At 34.5% G+C, this 17368-nt stretch overlaps 1 protein-coding gene across 51 annotated transcripts in view; it reads right to left on the bottom strand.

The window, feature by feature from the left end:
* Positions 1-17368, bottom strand: part of nav3 (neuron navigator 3) — a 367745-nt gene that overhangs the window by 52894 nt on the left and 297483 nt on the right. For 50 of the 51 annotated variants that reach the window (NM_001443135.1, NM_001443136.1, XM_087247448.1 and 47 more), the window contains 2 exons: positions 7078-7449; positions 5086-5217 (listed from right to left, as the gene is read on the bottom strand). In NM_001443135.1, coding sequence (NP_001430064.1) covers positions 5086-5217; positions 7078-7449 — 504 coding nt within the window. Of the gene's footprint in view, positions 1-5085; positions 5218-7077; positions 7450-10202; positions 10271-17368 lie in introns of those variants that run through there. The other variant, NM_001443143.1, reaches the window with a different exon arrangement.

Below are 17368 nucleotides of genomic sequence, written 5' to 3'. Positions count from 1 at the left end.
TTGGATGTAAAGTAAAGAGCATCAAGTGCTCGTGTTGACTCATCCTTCAGAAATATATAGCGGTTTATTGACAGTCTTTAGCACATTTACTTTCAAATGAAATTCAATCACAATGTCCTCAGTAACTCATGATGAGTCTTATGTTTGTTGGTTCCTCCAGCAACAGAACATGTGTAATGCTTTTTTTTGTGTGTGTTTCTGGCACAGACGTTTTAAATCTCCAGCTGCTACAGCGAGTGGACAGTGCTGTGGGTGGAAATGTGTAGATTAATGTGTGCTAATGTATAATAAGATCCCCTTCCTGCATCACTATAGAAGTGAAATCTGAGTGGCTCATTTCCCACATGCTTGCAGAAAAATGCTGACCATGCTAAAGTTTCTGGGTTGTCCTTTTTCACATTTTCTGTGTTGGCAGATGCACCAGGGACCTGATTAAAAATCCCTGATACCCTTTAGGATTTACCCAATTTTTACACAGTATATGGCATATTTCTGCAACACAAAATTATTGGCATTATTAGGAAGACGTGTTGCTGTTGGCTGGGCTGCTTATTCAGCAGTCAGGGTTTTAAAAGGGCAACAGCAGATTGAAATAATCTCATTTTCCCCAGCCTGAGGGATTCAAACTGAGCTACATGCCACGGCAGGAGAGAAGGGAGTGAGCTTTGTTTAAATGGCCAAATCTCAGCAGTCCCACTCTTTGAGGTACGACACACAGATGGCCGCTCAAAGCATATGACAGCCTCAATTATGCTACTACACACTGCCAATATGCAAACATGCTACTGACTGGCTCTTTGCTGAAATGGAGAAAAGTTAGCAAGCTTCCGCCTTAGGAAGCAATGATATAATAATGTCAGTTGCTCTGTTACAAACGGATCGGGACAAAGGAGATGAGTATCCAAAAGCAGTTTATAAATAAGTGTAGTCAAACAGGCAACGGTCAAACAGGTATAGCACACAGCAGCATAAAGGTAATCCAGGATCAATAGTAGTAATTCAATTGTAGTTCTCCAACGATCTGCATAGGCTAGATTGCTGATGGTCGTGACACGCACAATTTTAGTTGTCAACCTGTATAGGTTGAATTAGTTGGTGTTTAGTTGAAGCTTTTTTATTGATAGTACTTCAAAAGTACATTTGCTATTTCCTTATATCATAAAGTTAAAATATTCAAATTAATTCTGTAATTACAACATGTGTATTATATTTTTATATTTGATGTTTATATGTATATTTGTTTGTTTATTTGTCCATAAAGCATGGTAATTGTGACCACCAATTGTGGTCAAGTCAATTCATGGAATTAACAAACCGTTAACTAGCACTACTAGCTTAATAAACAACTAATTAGCTGTTCATGAATAGTTAGTAAGGTAGAAGTTTAGTCTAGGTTTTGGGTAGAATAAGATCATACCTTATTATAACTACTAATGAACTGATAATATCTTAATAATAGGCAGGTAATAAGCCAATAGTTAATAGTATATATGTTAATAAGAGTTATATGTATAATATAATATAATATAATATAATATAATATAATATAATATAATATAATATAATATAATATAATATAATATAATATAATATAATATAATATAATAAATAGATAGATAGAGGTGTGTTCAAATTCCAAATGAATCATCCTTAACAACACAACTGATTCATTAAAATCAGCTCATCACATAGCTTAATCTTGTTTTTTTTAAACTTTACATTATTATTCAGATTTCTGCGGCAGAGAGCCGAGTGATGGGTTTAGATTGTAAGCGCAGAGCAAAGAACAGTCAGACGAAAACATTAAGCAGCGACAGTAATGAGTCCCTCTGGAAGCTTCAGCTCTCTCCACCCTAAAACACCACACCGCACAGAGAACAAGCACACGGGGATCATGTTTATCTTCCCAATTAGAGCTGGTAATTGGTCAGGGAGTCAGGGGTCGCTGAAATACTAACCATAAAACACACCGGTAGTGACTACTAAACATCCAGAGCAATCAAATATATGAGCTGCCATTAAAACGCAATGCTAATAGAGTGAAAGCAGTAAGAGTTGGAGAGAGAGAGGGAAAGTGAAAGGGGATTTTTCCAGTGTCAATCTGATTTGGCAGGGGTTTGAGTTGACAGTTTTCCTCAATCGCAGGCCCTCTGGACAGGTTGGGTTCATTAGTCTGGGGAGTGCAAGGTTCAGTCTGGAGACCTTGAGCACAGCTGATCCTTATCCACAGCAAAACTGACTGTTACCGAAGGCAAGACTAAAATACAATGGCTCCCTGAGGCTTGGGACTGTGCCATTTCACTGGATATAGGGTGGCGGAAAATACTAGACACTCTTGGGAAAAGAAAACAGTCCCCCATCCACCCTTCCAAAAAAATAAAAAATAAAAAATTTCAAATATAGATTTTGCAAGCGTCACCTAGCAAGCTGATGGTCAAAAAGTGTTGGGCTATTGGTGAGCATCTGTTGGGCTGTTTTTTTTCTGGTGCGTTCCACATGTCAGATCTAGTCTGGATCATGTGGGTGAGTCAATTTAGCATGATGAATAGGTGTCTGAGACAACGGTGAGAGAGATCGCTTTGGGTGCATTTTTTAAACAACCACAAATCTTGCTGTTTTACCGACCATATTACTGCATTCCTGGAGAAACTAACTAATTAATCACTACTATCATTGAAACCACAAAATTATAATATAAAAATACTATGAATTCTGTAATTTTAAAAAAAATGTTTTGTATTATTATATTTATCTTTGTTTTTAGAACAAAATTATAATGAAACCAAACCAAAAATAAAATAAAATAGTGAATCTTATGTCTGAGAGAAAATAATAATAATGGTATAAATATTTAAGAAGCAAATTAAATAAATAATACAGTAGAATTGTTAAAATCAAAGCATTAACTAAATATATAATATAATATAATATAATATAATATAATATAATATAATATAATATAATACAATACAATACAATATAATACAATATAATATAATATAATATAATATAATATAATATAATATAATATAATATAATACAATACAATACAATACAATACAATATAATATAATATAATATAATACAATACAATACAATACAATACAATACAATACAATATAATATAACATAATATAATATAATATTTGCTAAAAAAATTTGGGTGAGTTAAGCTCTAAATAAAATGAGAGACAATGGTGTAAAAAAGTCTGTCAAAATTGTCTATTAAAATTTGTCTCATATCCATAACTGTTTGTTTATATAGATTTACTAAAAAGGTGTGCGATAAAAAACAGCTTAAAATTATTTACATCTTGAAATAACATTGACTGCTCAAATCAACTAAAATTATCTTCTAATATCTTAGGGTATATTTAAACTGAAGTAATTTTATATTATTATTATTATTTTTATTATTATTATTATTATTATTATTATTATGATATTTATTTTAAATTTTAATTACATTTATTATTTGCATTTTATTATGTACATGCTGTATAAACAAAAAACTTTGTCAAAACAATCCATTTATCAACACACAAAAATTACTAAAAAATGTTGTACTAGCAGTTAACAATGTCACTTTGTAAATATAAACTACATAATATGCATCCGCATAACATCACTGTTTTTATAATTAGCATTTTTGTCATTTACACAAAGGCAATAATGATATTCAAAAAAGGAGAAAAAAAGCCACACAATTAATAGACAAGTAAAGTGTGATAACACGATTAACATTTTACCCACATAAAGCTTAAAAGGAGTTTGTTCATTTTTGGCCAACAAATATTTTCTATTTATTTAGTCTTACAGTAGAAAGTCTATTACTGTACTGGTTTATATAATAGATATCATGCATTATAAGTAATCCAGCATGATACAATGCATCTAGGCAGTTGTTTGCACACACTAAAGCCCTTCAGTCTTGCATAACAGACCTCCATCCTGTTACCATCTTGTGACTGAATAATATGTAGGTTAGTGTATGCTCCATTCAGCCACTGCTTCATTTTGGGCAGCCAAAAAGATTGAGGGGATATATTATGTATTAACTTCCACCTGGATGTACTGTATCCCACTTATTACATGGCTACTGGTCACAAAAAAAAACAAATAAATAATAAAAATAAAAAAACTAGACACAAACCATTGTTTTGAGCTGTAATGGTTTATTATTGTTTTTAATCAAATGCAAAGCTCACCAAAACAAATTACTGAATGGAGCATACACTAACATACGTATTATTCGGTCACAAAATGGCACCAGTCAAAAAACAGTGGCATGCCAGACAAGCATATACTGTAAACATTGAATTGAGCCATAAACTGTATAAAAAACACATTCGCTGACATAGAACATAATTTGATGTACACAGATGAGCCTGTGTTATTAGTTTCAGTTGTCTTTATCTGCAAATACCTAAAAAATTTTCGACTGACCAATCAGGATCAGGTTTTCAAATAGGAAATAATAAATGTCATACAGTAAAAGGTCTATTCAAAACTGCTTGACAACAGACAAGATCCATGTTTTGTTATGAGTGTCAGGCAGCTATGATACGGCCTGGACCTCATCAGTTACTATGACACTCTGCCATTAAATTCTGCTTTCATCCAGCACAGATAAAGCTCACTTATCACAGAAAGGTCTGTCAATCTCATTCATCACCTGATATGAACTCTGTTAAAGTCCTTAAAGAGTCAGACATCACAAAATGGTGTTACATTTGGATGAATCACTCGTGTTAGAGCTTCTGCTAAAAAATTTATGGCTCCTATTATGAAATGACACAGTGAAGGGGACCGGCAATGTAATGAACTCCATTTTCCAGCATTTTGCCAATATCGCACAGTTACGGAAAGTGTCGGGCATTCATTTAAATCCTGTCAGAACTTCTTACTTTCTTAAATGAACCTGGCACTTGGCCAATTCATATCTTGTCACAGACCTTAAATGTGTAGAAATACACTATTTTTTGTGCTGAACAGTATACAGTGGTACTGCTAGTACTGGAAATGTAAATTCCTGTACCACATTTCAATTTATCTCACTGGAATTTTTGTGACATGAGGTCTTACCTGTCTTCCCCTTGCATCTCTTTGACTCCTTTCTGAACGACCTCTCGAGCCGGAGTCATTTCAGCTGGACGACCAACATTTCGAGAGTAAAGGTCTACATTTCTAGAGTAAATACCTCCGTCTGTGTGATACCTAAATGATTATAGGAAATAAAAACCCATAAATAACAGTGATTGTAGTTTTCTGAACAACTGATCAAAATTAAAATGGGTTTATGCTTAAAACAAGAAAAAAAAATCTGTAGGTTGGCTAAATAAAATTAATTAAAATTAAAACTAAATGATTTTTCATACTGCAGGGGCAGATTTTTTTTCTTGATTTAAGCACTCACTTGATTTTATATTCTTCCTCCTAAAACCAAGAAAGTCCATGTGAACCAGAAGTTCAGTATGTTGATGTATTTTCAACTGAAACGGAATATTGAGTAGGGGCAGTTTTTTTTTTTTTTTTTTTTCGCTCCTCCTTTCCTCTTTCACTTAAAGCAAACTGAAGCAAACAGTTGGAGGGGCGTGGCTTAGTATGAGAACGAATGCCATTTTGGATTAACTGTTTTTTTAATAGATTCATTTGCACAGATTAATTGTTCACTTTAAGACAAACAATGTGTGCTAGTAAAAGAACATTGTAAATTTGAATCAATGGGGACTTTGTAAACAGAATAAAACAGAATTGCACAACAGAGAAAATAAAATGGACTTTCCTGTTATCACTGGGAACAGATTTATTCTCAAATATTCTTATTTTTTTATTATACTATAAAAAGCATTCGGCATGCACTTTTAGACAAAAATGACCAATTTTATTTCATGTTTGTTGTGAAATTAATATGATCCGTGATTTACTTTGCTTAAGACCTAAAAAAATAAGAAGAGCACAAATGGTTTCATTGCTAAAAGTAAATTCAAATGAAAGTATTTATAAGTATTAGAATATAATAGTCAAATAATTTAAATGAATGACAAAGCATAATGGAACATTATCAAGTGACAAATAAAGCTAAAATAAGCCATTTAAAAACTATAATATTGAAGAAAAAAAAACTAAAATAAATTTTAATTTCACAATAAGTTAAAGTGATTCAATGAGTTATAAACACTCCACCGATGACAGAGCCCCAAAACATCAGTTTTCTGATCATAATTATGACACTTCAGCCAATCACAGTTGTAAGCAGATGTACTGCCTGCAGGTCTGACTGTGAGAGCTCTATTTTATTTAATATGTCCAAAGAAATCAGTTGCACGCAAGTTTCTTCAGGTACGAATGTCAATACTTTGTTTCTCGTGTGAGTCAGTCTTTTTGTAGATTTCATTTTGAGTGTTATTTTTTGCTCTGTCTATTCATCAGCATGGAGACAGCAAGGGCAGAAGCAATAGTGCGTCACATAGTGATGTATATGTGACCCTGAGCCATTCATCCAAACAGAGACACATGATGGTGAATGAGTGTTTCTCGCTCATATCAGAATATTGTGCTGTGAAATGCAACTGCTTTGATGGAACGTCTGTAAATGCCATAAATCCACCACTATTTTTTGTCAAACCGCCTTCTCTTTGTGAACATTGCATATTCAGACAAAAACTAAATACAAATAAAATTGATCAATGGTTTAACTGAGCATTAAATTATAAGAAACAACATGCTTTACATTGCTTAGATTATGCACTGTAAAATATCAATTAAATAAAACTTGGATGAACTCTGACTCTGAAATTCTGAAAAATTTCACAAAAGGTTTTTAAATAAATATTACAACATATATTTTTAATGTTATTATAATATGAACCATTATTAATGGCTAATTTCCATAAATAAAATGTTTTTATGCTTAAAAAAATTCTATAAAAAAATCCTTTTATTTTTAGATTTATAAAATACTCTTCACAAGAAATAATGCTTCTTTGAAGAACTTTTCTCTAAAAGATTTTGGGAACCCAAAATGAAACTCTATGTTAAAGAGTGAATATGCAAGTTAAATAAGTAGTTTCTTACCCACTGATATCGTCTGCATGTACATTCTTGGCGAGTATGTCTCCATCGCTGCCATATCCAGTCACGTCCACCTCAGGTCCCACTTCAGAAATGCCCCCTTTCTCCCCCGGCTCTGCCCCTCGGGCCCCTGAGGCGGCCGCTCTCCTCAGGGGGGCCGTGTATAACAGCCGTGAGGGCTCTCCATAGCGAACAGTGGTGCTGCCAGCACTGGATCTGGGTGGAGTGTAACTAGGGGCATCTCCAGCCTGGAGACGAGGACTTGACCCCTGGCCGAGACGCCAAGACATGGGGGAAGAGCGGCTGGAGAGGGCAGGAAGACCACGACCATTCACTTCTGTGGTTACAGTGGTGTCAAAGGTTGTCTCAAGGGTACTACAATGAAAACAAAACACAGAAGAGAAGGAAATTAGATACCATAATTCTGTGTAAAATGATGGGAGTAACTTCAGTTAAACCGTAAATAATCTGTGTTTTAAAGGGGTCATTATTTTCCTCAGATTTAATTTAGTAAATATTAAAGGGCAACATAGTGAAATGACCAAATTACTTTAAGCAAACCAGAACCTTAAACAAATTTAAAGAGTCTTTCCACAGCAATATCACAGCATGGCAATATGACTGTACACCTACAGAAAACAAGTATAAAATTATATGGAATAACAAACTTTTGATTTGCTACTAATGTGACAGTAAACACGTAGTCTAACATTATTTTTATGATGAATAAAAATAAAAATCTACATATGTACTGTACAACAATTTTTGTAGTTCAGCCTTATTCAGAAGTGCAACTCATAATTGGAAATGCAGTAGTCACCTACAGAAAATGTGGAGAGGGGAGAAATTGAGGACTGCAGAAGGATTTGGGTAATTAGATCAATATGCTGCTTCTGAAACAGCTGACTTGACTTTTAAAGGCTTAAAAAATCCTACACCTGTGCCAAGGTGAATTTGTTAGACAGTTTGAGGACCAGTCAGAACACTGCAATGCAGCACTTAAGAGTTTAAAATATCAACCTACTAAAAATTTACACTGAGATAAAAATAGTTACAAATAATATATTAATACTTTATATTTTATATTTTTACATTTTACACAAGTCTATTTTTACATTTTATACTAGAACTATACAGCAATGAAAAACTGAAACTAAATAGAAATAATAGTCAAATACAATATGAATGTATTGGTAGCATGAACTGGCATCACAAGAATAAAAACTAAACAAATCTAAAATAAAGTAAAAACAAAACAATACAAATGGAAACAAAATAATAAAGTCTAAACTTAATGCAAACAAAACAAAAAACCTTTTGACAATGGCTGGGTCTAAAATCGCACACTTCCACACTATATAGAATGTAACAACAGCATGTGAGCCCAGTAGTATGGCCGAATTCATTGTTTTTGAAAAACAAGTGAAGTGCGCATCCAATGGACACTACGCTTTACCATGATGCCATGCGTGAGAATTTATGAATGTGACGTGGGTAGGTCACGTGATAATGTCAAATGCTATATGCATGCAGTATGTCCGAGTTCTGTTCATATACTCACATTCACACCATATAGAATGTACTTTTCTAACGACTGTGTAGTAAATTGAAATTCAGATGTAGTACCCACTCAAGTATTTGTTTTTGGTGTCTTATTCTGGATTTTGAATGTCTTTGTACCATTGCTGTCAATGGAGGATGGGGGAGCTCTCAGATTTTATTTAAATCTTAATTTGTGTTCTGAAGATGAATGAACATACTTGGGGATTAGAATGACATGAGCATGAGTAATTAGTATCAGAACTTTAATTTTTGGGTAAATTAACGCTTTAAGCATGCTTTTTTAACTGACTCATATATCTTTATAAGATCCAGTCTTCAACTATATCTATATTAGGCAGAGTGTCTCAGCACAGCAGGTCTTCTGTCTGTAGGTTGTGAGTGTTCAGTGTGGTGTGAAGGACCCAGCTGAAGTAGAAAGATTGCCAATGTGCCCGTGTTTGATTTCTGCTCTCCATAAAATGGAAGCGATTTTCATTGTGTCATGTCTGATCTACTTCAACCAGCAGCATCCCATCACCAAGCATGTTAGTGGCAGCACGACTCCACCCAGCCCTCCTGACCTTTGTTAAGTGCTTCATCTATGTGTTTGATTGAGTGAATATAAATGTGTGAACTGATGTGTGTTCAGGTGTCGCACGCTTGCTGACGCAGGAATGTGTGAGCAAACAGCATATGGACAGATGTTCAAATCCAGATGCCTGAAATGACACACCCATTAAAGAAAGAAGACGGTCTTGCAACAGCTCTATCTAGTGGAGAGACTGTAATATTACAGGTGTATATTTCCAGGGTCAAAGATTAATCTTAAAATGTTCCTGGATTAACATCTTTGCTAACCCAGAAACAACCTCATCAACCCATCAGATCAAAGGAAAAAAAAATGAATATATATATATATCAAAAGGTTTAGGAATTCTACTGTCATTTTAAGGTTCTACAATTAGTTTTTTTCAGTAGGTTTAAATACACTGAAGATTAAAAAATAATAATACAAAAATCATGATAACTTCACCTCTTTTATCACCATCTCTGAAATGCGATACGTATTGCTATTATTTATTCACCCACCACTGGTTCCAATTTTCTTTGAGCTTTAGTTTAATGTCATTGAGTGCATTTTTCTTATTATAGATGTCATTGGCTACCGGTTTCCAACATTCTAAAAAATATCTAGTTTGTGTTCAACAGAAAAAGAAACTCATAAAAGTTTGAAACCATGTGAGAGATAAGTAAATAAATACATTGGACAAACCATACTTTTAAGCATATGCAAGAAAAAAAAACAGTAACACATTACAATATGACACATAGGTAATATTAGTTAATGTTTTACTAATATGAACAAACAATTAGCTATATTTGCAGAGTAATAATCATATAGCAACAATTTCTTATGCTGTTCTTGTTAACATTAGTTAATACACTGTTAGGGTAACATGATGAACAACTGTATTTATTTATGTTCATTACAAACATTAAACTATTACAGGAAATGACAGGAAATAATATTAAATTCACTTCATCACTTTAAAATAAAGAATATTAAATAAAAGTCCATTACTCACTGATATATTAGGACAAGGGTGGCCAACCCTGTTTCTGGAGAGCCATCTTCCTGCAGATTTCAGTTGCCACCCATATCAAACACACCTGCCTGTAATTATCACGTGGTGTTCAGGTCCTAATTAATTGGTTCAGGTGTGTTTGATATGGGTAGCAACTGCATGGCCTTTTCATACATTTATTGAATTTTGCAGCAAGCATAAACTCAATTCTGTGGCAGCACTACAAATACTTCAATAAATGTATTGTTCACCATGTTAGCAAATGTATTAACTAATGTTAAGTAAGTGTCCTGTATTGTAAAGTGTTAAAGAAAAAGCAAATGTGAAAAAGCAAAATACGTGAGCTTCACATGTGCAATCTCAGGTTAAAATCAAATTCAAAACATTTTGTTACACATGGAATAAATAAAAAAATGGTTTCATGGCATTTTTAAATGTTATATACAGGTGAAATATTGTTATAGAGTTTTTTCAAAGTGTGAGGCGCGCCTCCCCTGGGGGTTGCCAGAGCATGTCAGGGGAGGCGCGGGAAAAATATTATATAATAAAAATAGAATTATAAAGTTTAATTATTATATGTATTCTTTATTATTTTTAAACATTTTAATTAAACAAAGCTAAAAAAAATAATACGTCAAAAATAAGAAAACCTTTTTTACCCAGAAGGCCATAGCTGTGAATTCGCTTCTGTTTGAAAAACCCGCCAATACAGGTATATGCCTGCTAATTTACCGTCTATGCTGCTAATACAATGGATCGGTTTCTGAGACCCCCCGATTCAAAGCCTTCAAGTTCAGGGCTTAAACCCAAAAGACGACGATATGATGATCAGTAATTGAGTGTAGGATTTACGTGGACAGGACCAGCTGTTGAACCACGACCTTTATGTGTGGTTTGTCAAGATATTTTGGCTAATGACAGCATGAGACCGGCTAAACTTCGGTGACACCTTGAATCCAAGCATGATGAGGTGGGAGGAGGGGGCGCCAATGGATACGTTGTGTCAAAAGGGAGGCCCACTGTCTTATACTTTGAAAAACCCTGTTATAGAGTGTAAAATGTGAACATAGCTTTAACATGTTTTTGAACGCGATATATGATTTTGCATTCCATGCCACATTTGGAACAGTTTTAAGAGGATAATATAATATTCCAAAATCACATTTCACATGTGTTCTAACATGTTACTTTAATATATTATTGCTAATGTGAGGTTCATGTAATGCTAATGTGTTTTTCTGTATTGTTTTTTTTTTTAAAGCTTTTTTAGTTTGTCCAAAACTGAAATGAATAAAGTCAAATTAATTAAAGTATTTTTTTCATAATTGCACATTGATTTTTATAACATCTACATTTACAAAATCTACACTTCATTGAGATAATGTCTAAAATGTCATGACAGGGGCACAATAAGCAACCTCTACAAGCATATTCACAAAGCAATCCCCAATAATATGACAGTCAGTTTATTTGCATACAGGGACAACAGCAGGGGGCCAAAATGAGTGTCACTTAACAAACAAGTCATCAACAGCAAGGCGGTGTTGTCATGACTACAGCGGCAGTAAATTAATATCCTCACCATCAAAGTCCATTCAGAACGAATCTCATTAGTGGTCTACTTACATGTAAGCTGGTTAACAATGTCCTACGAAAGAGATGCACTTTCAAACACTGTGAAAAAGCAAGCTACAGTAGTACCAGTCAAAAATGTATGTATTGATTTTGATCGAACAATCCTTGGGTCTCATTTGCAGAAACAGCTTTCCAGACTATTGTTATTCTGTTGTGCTGTGGTATGTTTGAAAGTGTGTTCACCAGCGTGTGGCTATCAATGCTGCTTCTGTTTGCTGTTGTTATGAAACCCTCCAGAGAGATGTGACTCAGCAGCACTGGAGGATGGGTTGCAAGCCAGTGATGGTCACACACACAGCTGACCGCTGTTTTGCATAGATAATACACTAACGTGTTATATATTTGAGCAGCTATATTGAATTTTGCAGTCTGAGCACATGAGTTTGGTTTATTCAGTTGGGGATGTTTAAAAAGATGGTGCCAGTATGTGGCCAAGGCAAACAAAAATGAGAAGCATGCATATAGAATGATAAGCAAAAATAGAAGAGCAGCACAGAGAGATAGGGTTTGGATGGATTTATGTAAAAAGGCAGGTGTATTTAAAGTTTTGGAGTAAAAATACTAATTATGGTGGTACAGGGGCATGACTAAATTTGCAAACATTAATTTAGTCATTAGAAATTATAGAGTGACCATTCACAGTCAGAGCTCTGTCACTAAAGCAGAAATAAACAAGACTGAAGCAAGTCATTTTTGTATCATTGTTAATATACTAATGATATTGCTAATATACATTATGCTTCTTAAGCAACCATTTACAGTAATTTTTTTTATGTATAATAACTAATAATATAAGACAATAACTTAAATATTTATTATATTTATAACATTTTGATAAAAATTATAAATACAAATAATAAATACATTAAAAATAATCAATAACAAAATCACAATTTTGTGATTCATTCAATCAGATCAAAAACAAAAAAGATGAGTGAAACTGCATCAAGTCCAGCTTGCAACAGCAGGGATTCGACATTTCATTCAGTAACATTAAGAATTAGTGTTTTAATGATGTTAAATATTTGAACATTACATTAGATTTCATGTGCATAAGTGATGATTCTGTTGCTTGTTTCAGTTTGTTTCCGATTGCACGGAGTCTGTACTCTGCCAGCAGATGCATAATGGCAAACCCCTGCCAAGCATCAAAAATTTTATCTCTTCATGTAAATGGCATGAATGTAATGTACAGTGTATCCGAAAAGTTGTCATAATGCTTCATTTTTCCACATTTTTTTTATGTTACAGACTTATTCCAAAATGGATTAAATTTAGTTTTTTTCTCAAAATTCTACTCACAAGACCCCATAATGACAATGTAAAAAAAGATTTTTTGAAATTGTTGCAAATTTATTAAAAATAAAAAACCTAAAATCTTTGTTGGAAGGAAGGAACCTTTGTTGATGCACCTTTGGCACAATTACATTCTCAAGTATTTTTGAATATGATGCCACAAGCTTGGCACACCTGTCTTTGGGAATTTTTGCCCATTCCTCTTTGCATTGCCTTTCAAGCTCTTTCAGGTTGGATGGGAAGCGACGATGTACAGCTATTTTTAGATCTCTTTAGAGATGTTTAATAGGATTTAGATCTGGGCTCTGTCTGGGTCATTCAAGGATATTCACTGAGTTGTTGTGAAGCCACTCCATTATATTTTGGCGGTGTGCTTTGGGTCATCGTTCTGCTGGAAGTCGAACCGTCAAGCCAGTCAATCAACAGCACTCTGAAGCAGGATTTCATTCACGATTTCTCTGTTCATTGCTGCATTCATCTTTCCCTCCATCCTGACTAGTCTTCCAGTTCTTGCTGCTGAGAAACATCCCCACAGCATGGTATTAGCTTGGTGATGACCGGTGCCTGGTTTTCTCCAAACATAATGCCTGGCATTCACTCCAAAGAGTTCAATATTAGTCTCATCAGACCAGAAAGTTTTGTTTCTTATGGTCAGAGTCCTTCAGATGCATTTTGGCAAATTCCAGGTGGGGAGTAGCTTCCGTTTGGCCACTCTACCATACTGACGTGATTGGTGGATTGCTGCACAGATAGTTGTCCTTCTGTTAGGTTCTCCTCTCTCCTTAGAAGATTGTTGAAGCTCAGACAGAGTGACCCTCGGGTTATTGATAACCTCCCTGACTAGGATCTCACTCAGCTTACATGGTCGGCCAGCTCTAGGAAGAGTCCTGGTGGTTCCAAACATCTTCCATTTATAGATGATGGAGGCACTGTGCTGGCTGGAACTTACGGAGCAGCAAACATTTTTCTGTAACCTTCCCAGCCTTGCCTCGAGACAATTTTGTCTCGGAGGTCTATAGACAGTTCCTTTGTCTTCATGCTTGGTTTGTGCTTTGACATGCCCTGTTAACCCTGGGAACTTATATAAACATTTATATGCCTTTTCGAATAATGTCCAATTAACTTAATTAAAATAAGCTGTTAAAACATCTCATGAATGATCAGTAGAAACAGAATGTACCTGAGCTCAATTTAGAGCTTCACGGCAAAGGTTGAATACGTATGTACATGTTATTTTTCAGATTTTTAATTTTTAATAAATTTGCAACAATTAAAAAATATATATTTTTTCAAATTGTTATTATGGGGTATTGTGTGTAGAATTTTGAGGAAATAAATGAATTTAATCCATTTTGGAATAAGGCTGTACCATTAAAAACTTGTGAAGCGCTATGAATACTTTCAGAATGCACTGTAAATGTAATGTAATTTTCATTTATATAGTGCATTAATTGTGTATGTCCATACACCCAAAGCACTTTTACAATAGTGTAACGGGGTCTCTCCTCACCACCACCAGAAGAAGAAAAAGGATAAGTTTGAAAAGAGTTAAATTATTTGTATGCATTGCCCTTGGGTCACCTAAAAGTAGTTCCATAACCAAGTAATGTCATCATTCCCAAAGTTGTATTATGTACTACTCTCAAAAGCATTACATAAATAACCCAGAGTAAAGTCTCAGTCATTAGGACATGTATGAGCTGTGGTTTATGGCTCTCTAAGAGCATAAATCATATAGGAGGAGCTAGACAGATTTGGGTAGGTTGCTCAGTATAATGTATTGATCTCCAGAATGGGCCTGTGGCTCAGTCACCAGAGTTTATCTGCCTCTCTGATGCCACTCTTCATGACAGCTGACAGATCCGCTATATATTCCTGATGTCGGCTCTTCTCGACAGCCCTGGTCTCTTAGCAACATGCTACTGCTACTGGGAAAGGCATTTTTCCAAATCTGCCTTCCTTCTCTGCTGTTCCTTCAATGAAATAGCCAGATGAAATGGGAACACTATTACAGACACTAGCAGTAGGAATGACTGAGAGTTTATTTATTATGCCTTTCAGACAGGAAGTATTACTGGATGATAGGTGATGTTAATAGCTTCAGGTAAACATGTGAAAAATTATGGTTTTTTTAAAAAGGTTTGGAACATTTTATAATTTGGTTTTCAAAATAGAAAACTGTAGACAAACGTGTGTGTAATAAGACTTATAAAGTAAAGTTCTGTTTATTTTTATAGATAAGAATATATATTATTTTTATATATATATAAATTATAATTATATATCAGAAATATAAAGAATTATAACTGTTTAAGCAAAACAGTCAACTGTAATGAATTTTTAGTCTAGATGTATATGATAGTGTACAGACACATAGCAACTTTTAGTATAGAATTTATTAATAAGCAACCAACTAATAGATCTCTTTACAATTCCTGACTTCAGATCTAGAGGAGTGTTTATTTTCACTTTCACCTTGACTTTCACATTGAAGATCTCAAACCCATGGCAGGATGCCTTTTTTAATATGCTACATCAATCAATAAAATATGCAAGCTTCGATAGCCTTCAAAACATAAGCTCAGTCAATAGGATTGATAGAGGTTTGTGACATCCCGAGCGACATGGTGAATATACCTTTACAGTATTTTTTACAGAAGATTCTGAAAGACCAAATTTAATATACTCTTTCAGAACATTTATCATTCATATGGCACGTCTAAACGTGAATGGAAGTTCATTCAAAAGCTGTGTGTTGAATGTATGGATGAAGGAATCCACACAGTGGGTCAACGTCTCAGGAAACTACAGGTTAACTTCCCGTTAATGTGGTCACAAGGATGAAAAATGGAGCTCTTCCTTACAATTAAAGGCATCCTGGCTGGATTTCTATCTTCTTTCCATCTGTGCAAGCCTCACATATATCAGAAAATGCATTCTACTGAATTACTCTGTTTACGTCACAATGACGGATAGTTTTTTCTCTTCTTCATTTATTGCGTGCACAGTCTGACAGCCTTGTGTCAACAATATATATATATATCTGACCATGATGAACTCCATACAAAGAAGGGTTGAGTTTTTTGATTCATGGGCTCTTTACCGGTTAGCTTTACGGCGAGGGAGTGCAAGGAAGTGTCTAACACCTTTTTGGCTCCTTTGAGAAACAATGTGCTGTTTAAAAAAAAGGCCAAGCATTGATTTCCAAAGAAGATGCTCCCCATGAGGGAAAGAGAAAGAGAGGGCCAACACCATCTGTCATGTCAGAGCGCTGCCTCTGAACCACTTTCCTGTGAAATTACGTTCACATTGTGAGTGAGATAAAGAGCGAGGTGCTGAAATAGGCCAGACCAGGGCCGGACAAATGCAGTTACGCTTATGTATTTTCTTCAGTAATTGGCTGTTTGGGAATTTGGGTGTTGCAGGCTAGATAGTTTTAATAAATTATTAACTCAACAAAAGTACAGAGCATTTTTCATTTCAGAATGAGATTGGTGAGAGCCTTTGTTAGCTAGGATGTTGGCACAATGAGGGACTGTATTGTTTGTGATTGCCAAACCAAGCTTTGTCCTTAAAGAAATTAAATTGGCAAAAGAGATCCAATTTTCCCAAAGTGCAGCTGTCACTGTTTGGAACTAGTGAACTTTATTTTTTATGTCTTTCTAAATATACATATATTATATAACTGATAAAGCAATCCCAGAATGCATTGTGTACGAAAAGCTTAAAGGAACACTACAATTTATTTATTTATTTTTTGGCTCATTTTCACAAATCACCTGGAGTTAAACAGTTTTATAATTTCTGAATCCATTCAGCTGATCTCCAGGTCTGGTGGTAGCACTTTTAGCTTAACTTAGCGAGAGGGGTCGGGATGATGATTTGATGCAGTTACAAGCTGAGCAGCATTCAATGCTTTTAATGTGCACACCTAACCACACCCCTAACCCTAACCCTCACAGTGACGTCACTATCTCCATTGAGTGCATTTTGTCTGAGATCGGAAGTCTCAGCTTGCAAATCCAAGTCTGTATTCAGATACTATTGAACTTAGCATCACTTATTAAATCCAGATTAGACCACATTAGCCTAGAAAATAGCAACTATTTATTTATTTTTTATTTATTTTAGAAATGTTTTTTTTTTTTTTACATTTTTTGAGGAAGATGCTAATGGTCTATTCTGATTCAATGATTTATGCTAAGCTAAGCTAAAATGCTCCTGTCAAATCCTGA

Source organism: Danio rerio, chromosome 4, assembly GCF_052040795.2.
Source record: "Danio rerio strain M-AB ecotype USA chromosome 4, GRCz13ab, whole genome shotgun sequence".
NCBI classification, from domain to species: domain Eukaryota; kingdom Metazoa; phylum Chordata; class Actinopteri; order Cypriniformes; family Danionidae; genus Danio; species Danio rerio.
This window is presented reverse-complemented; position numbering and strand designations above follow the sequence as displayed.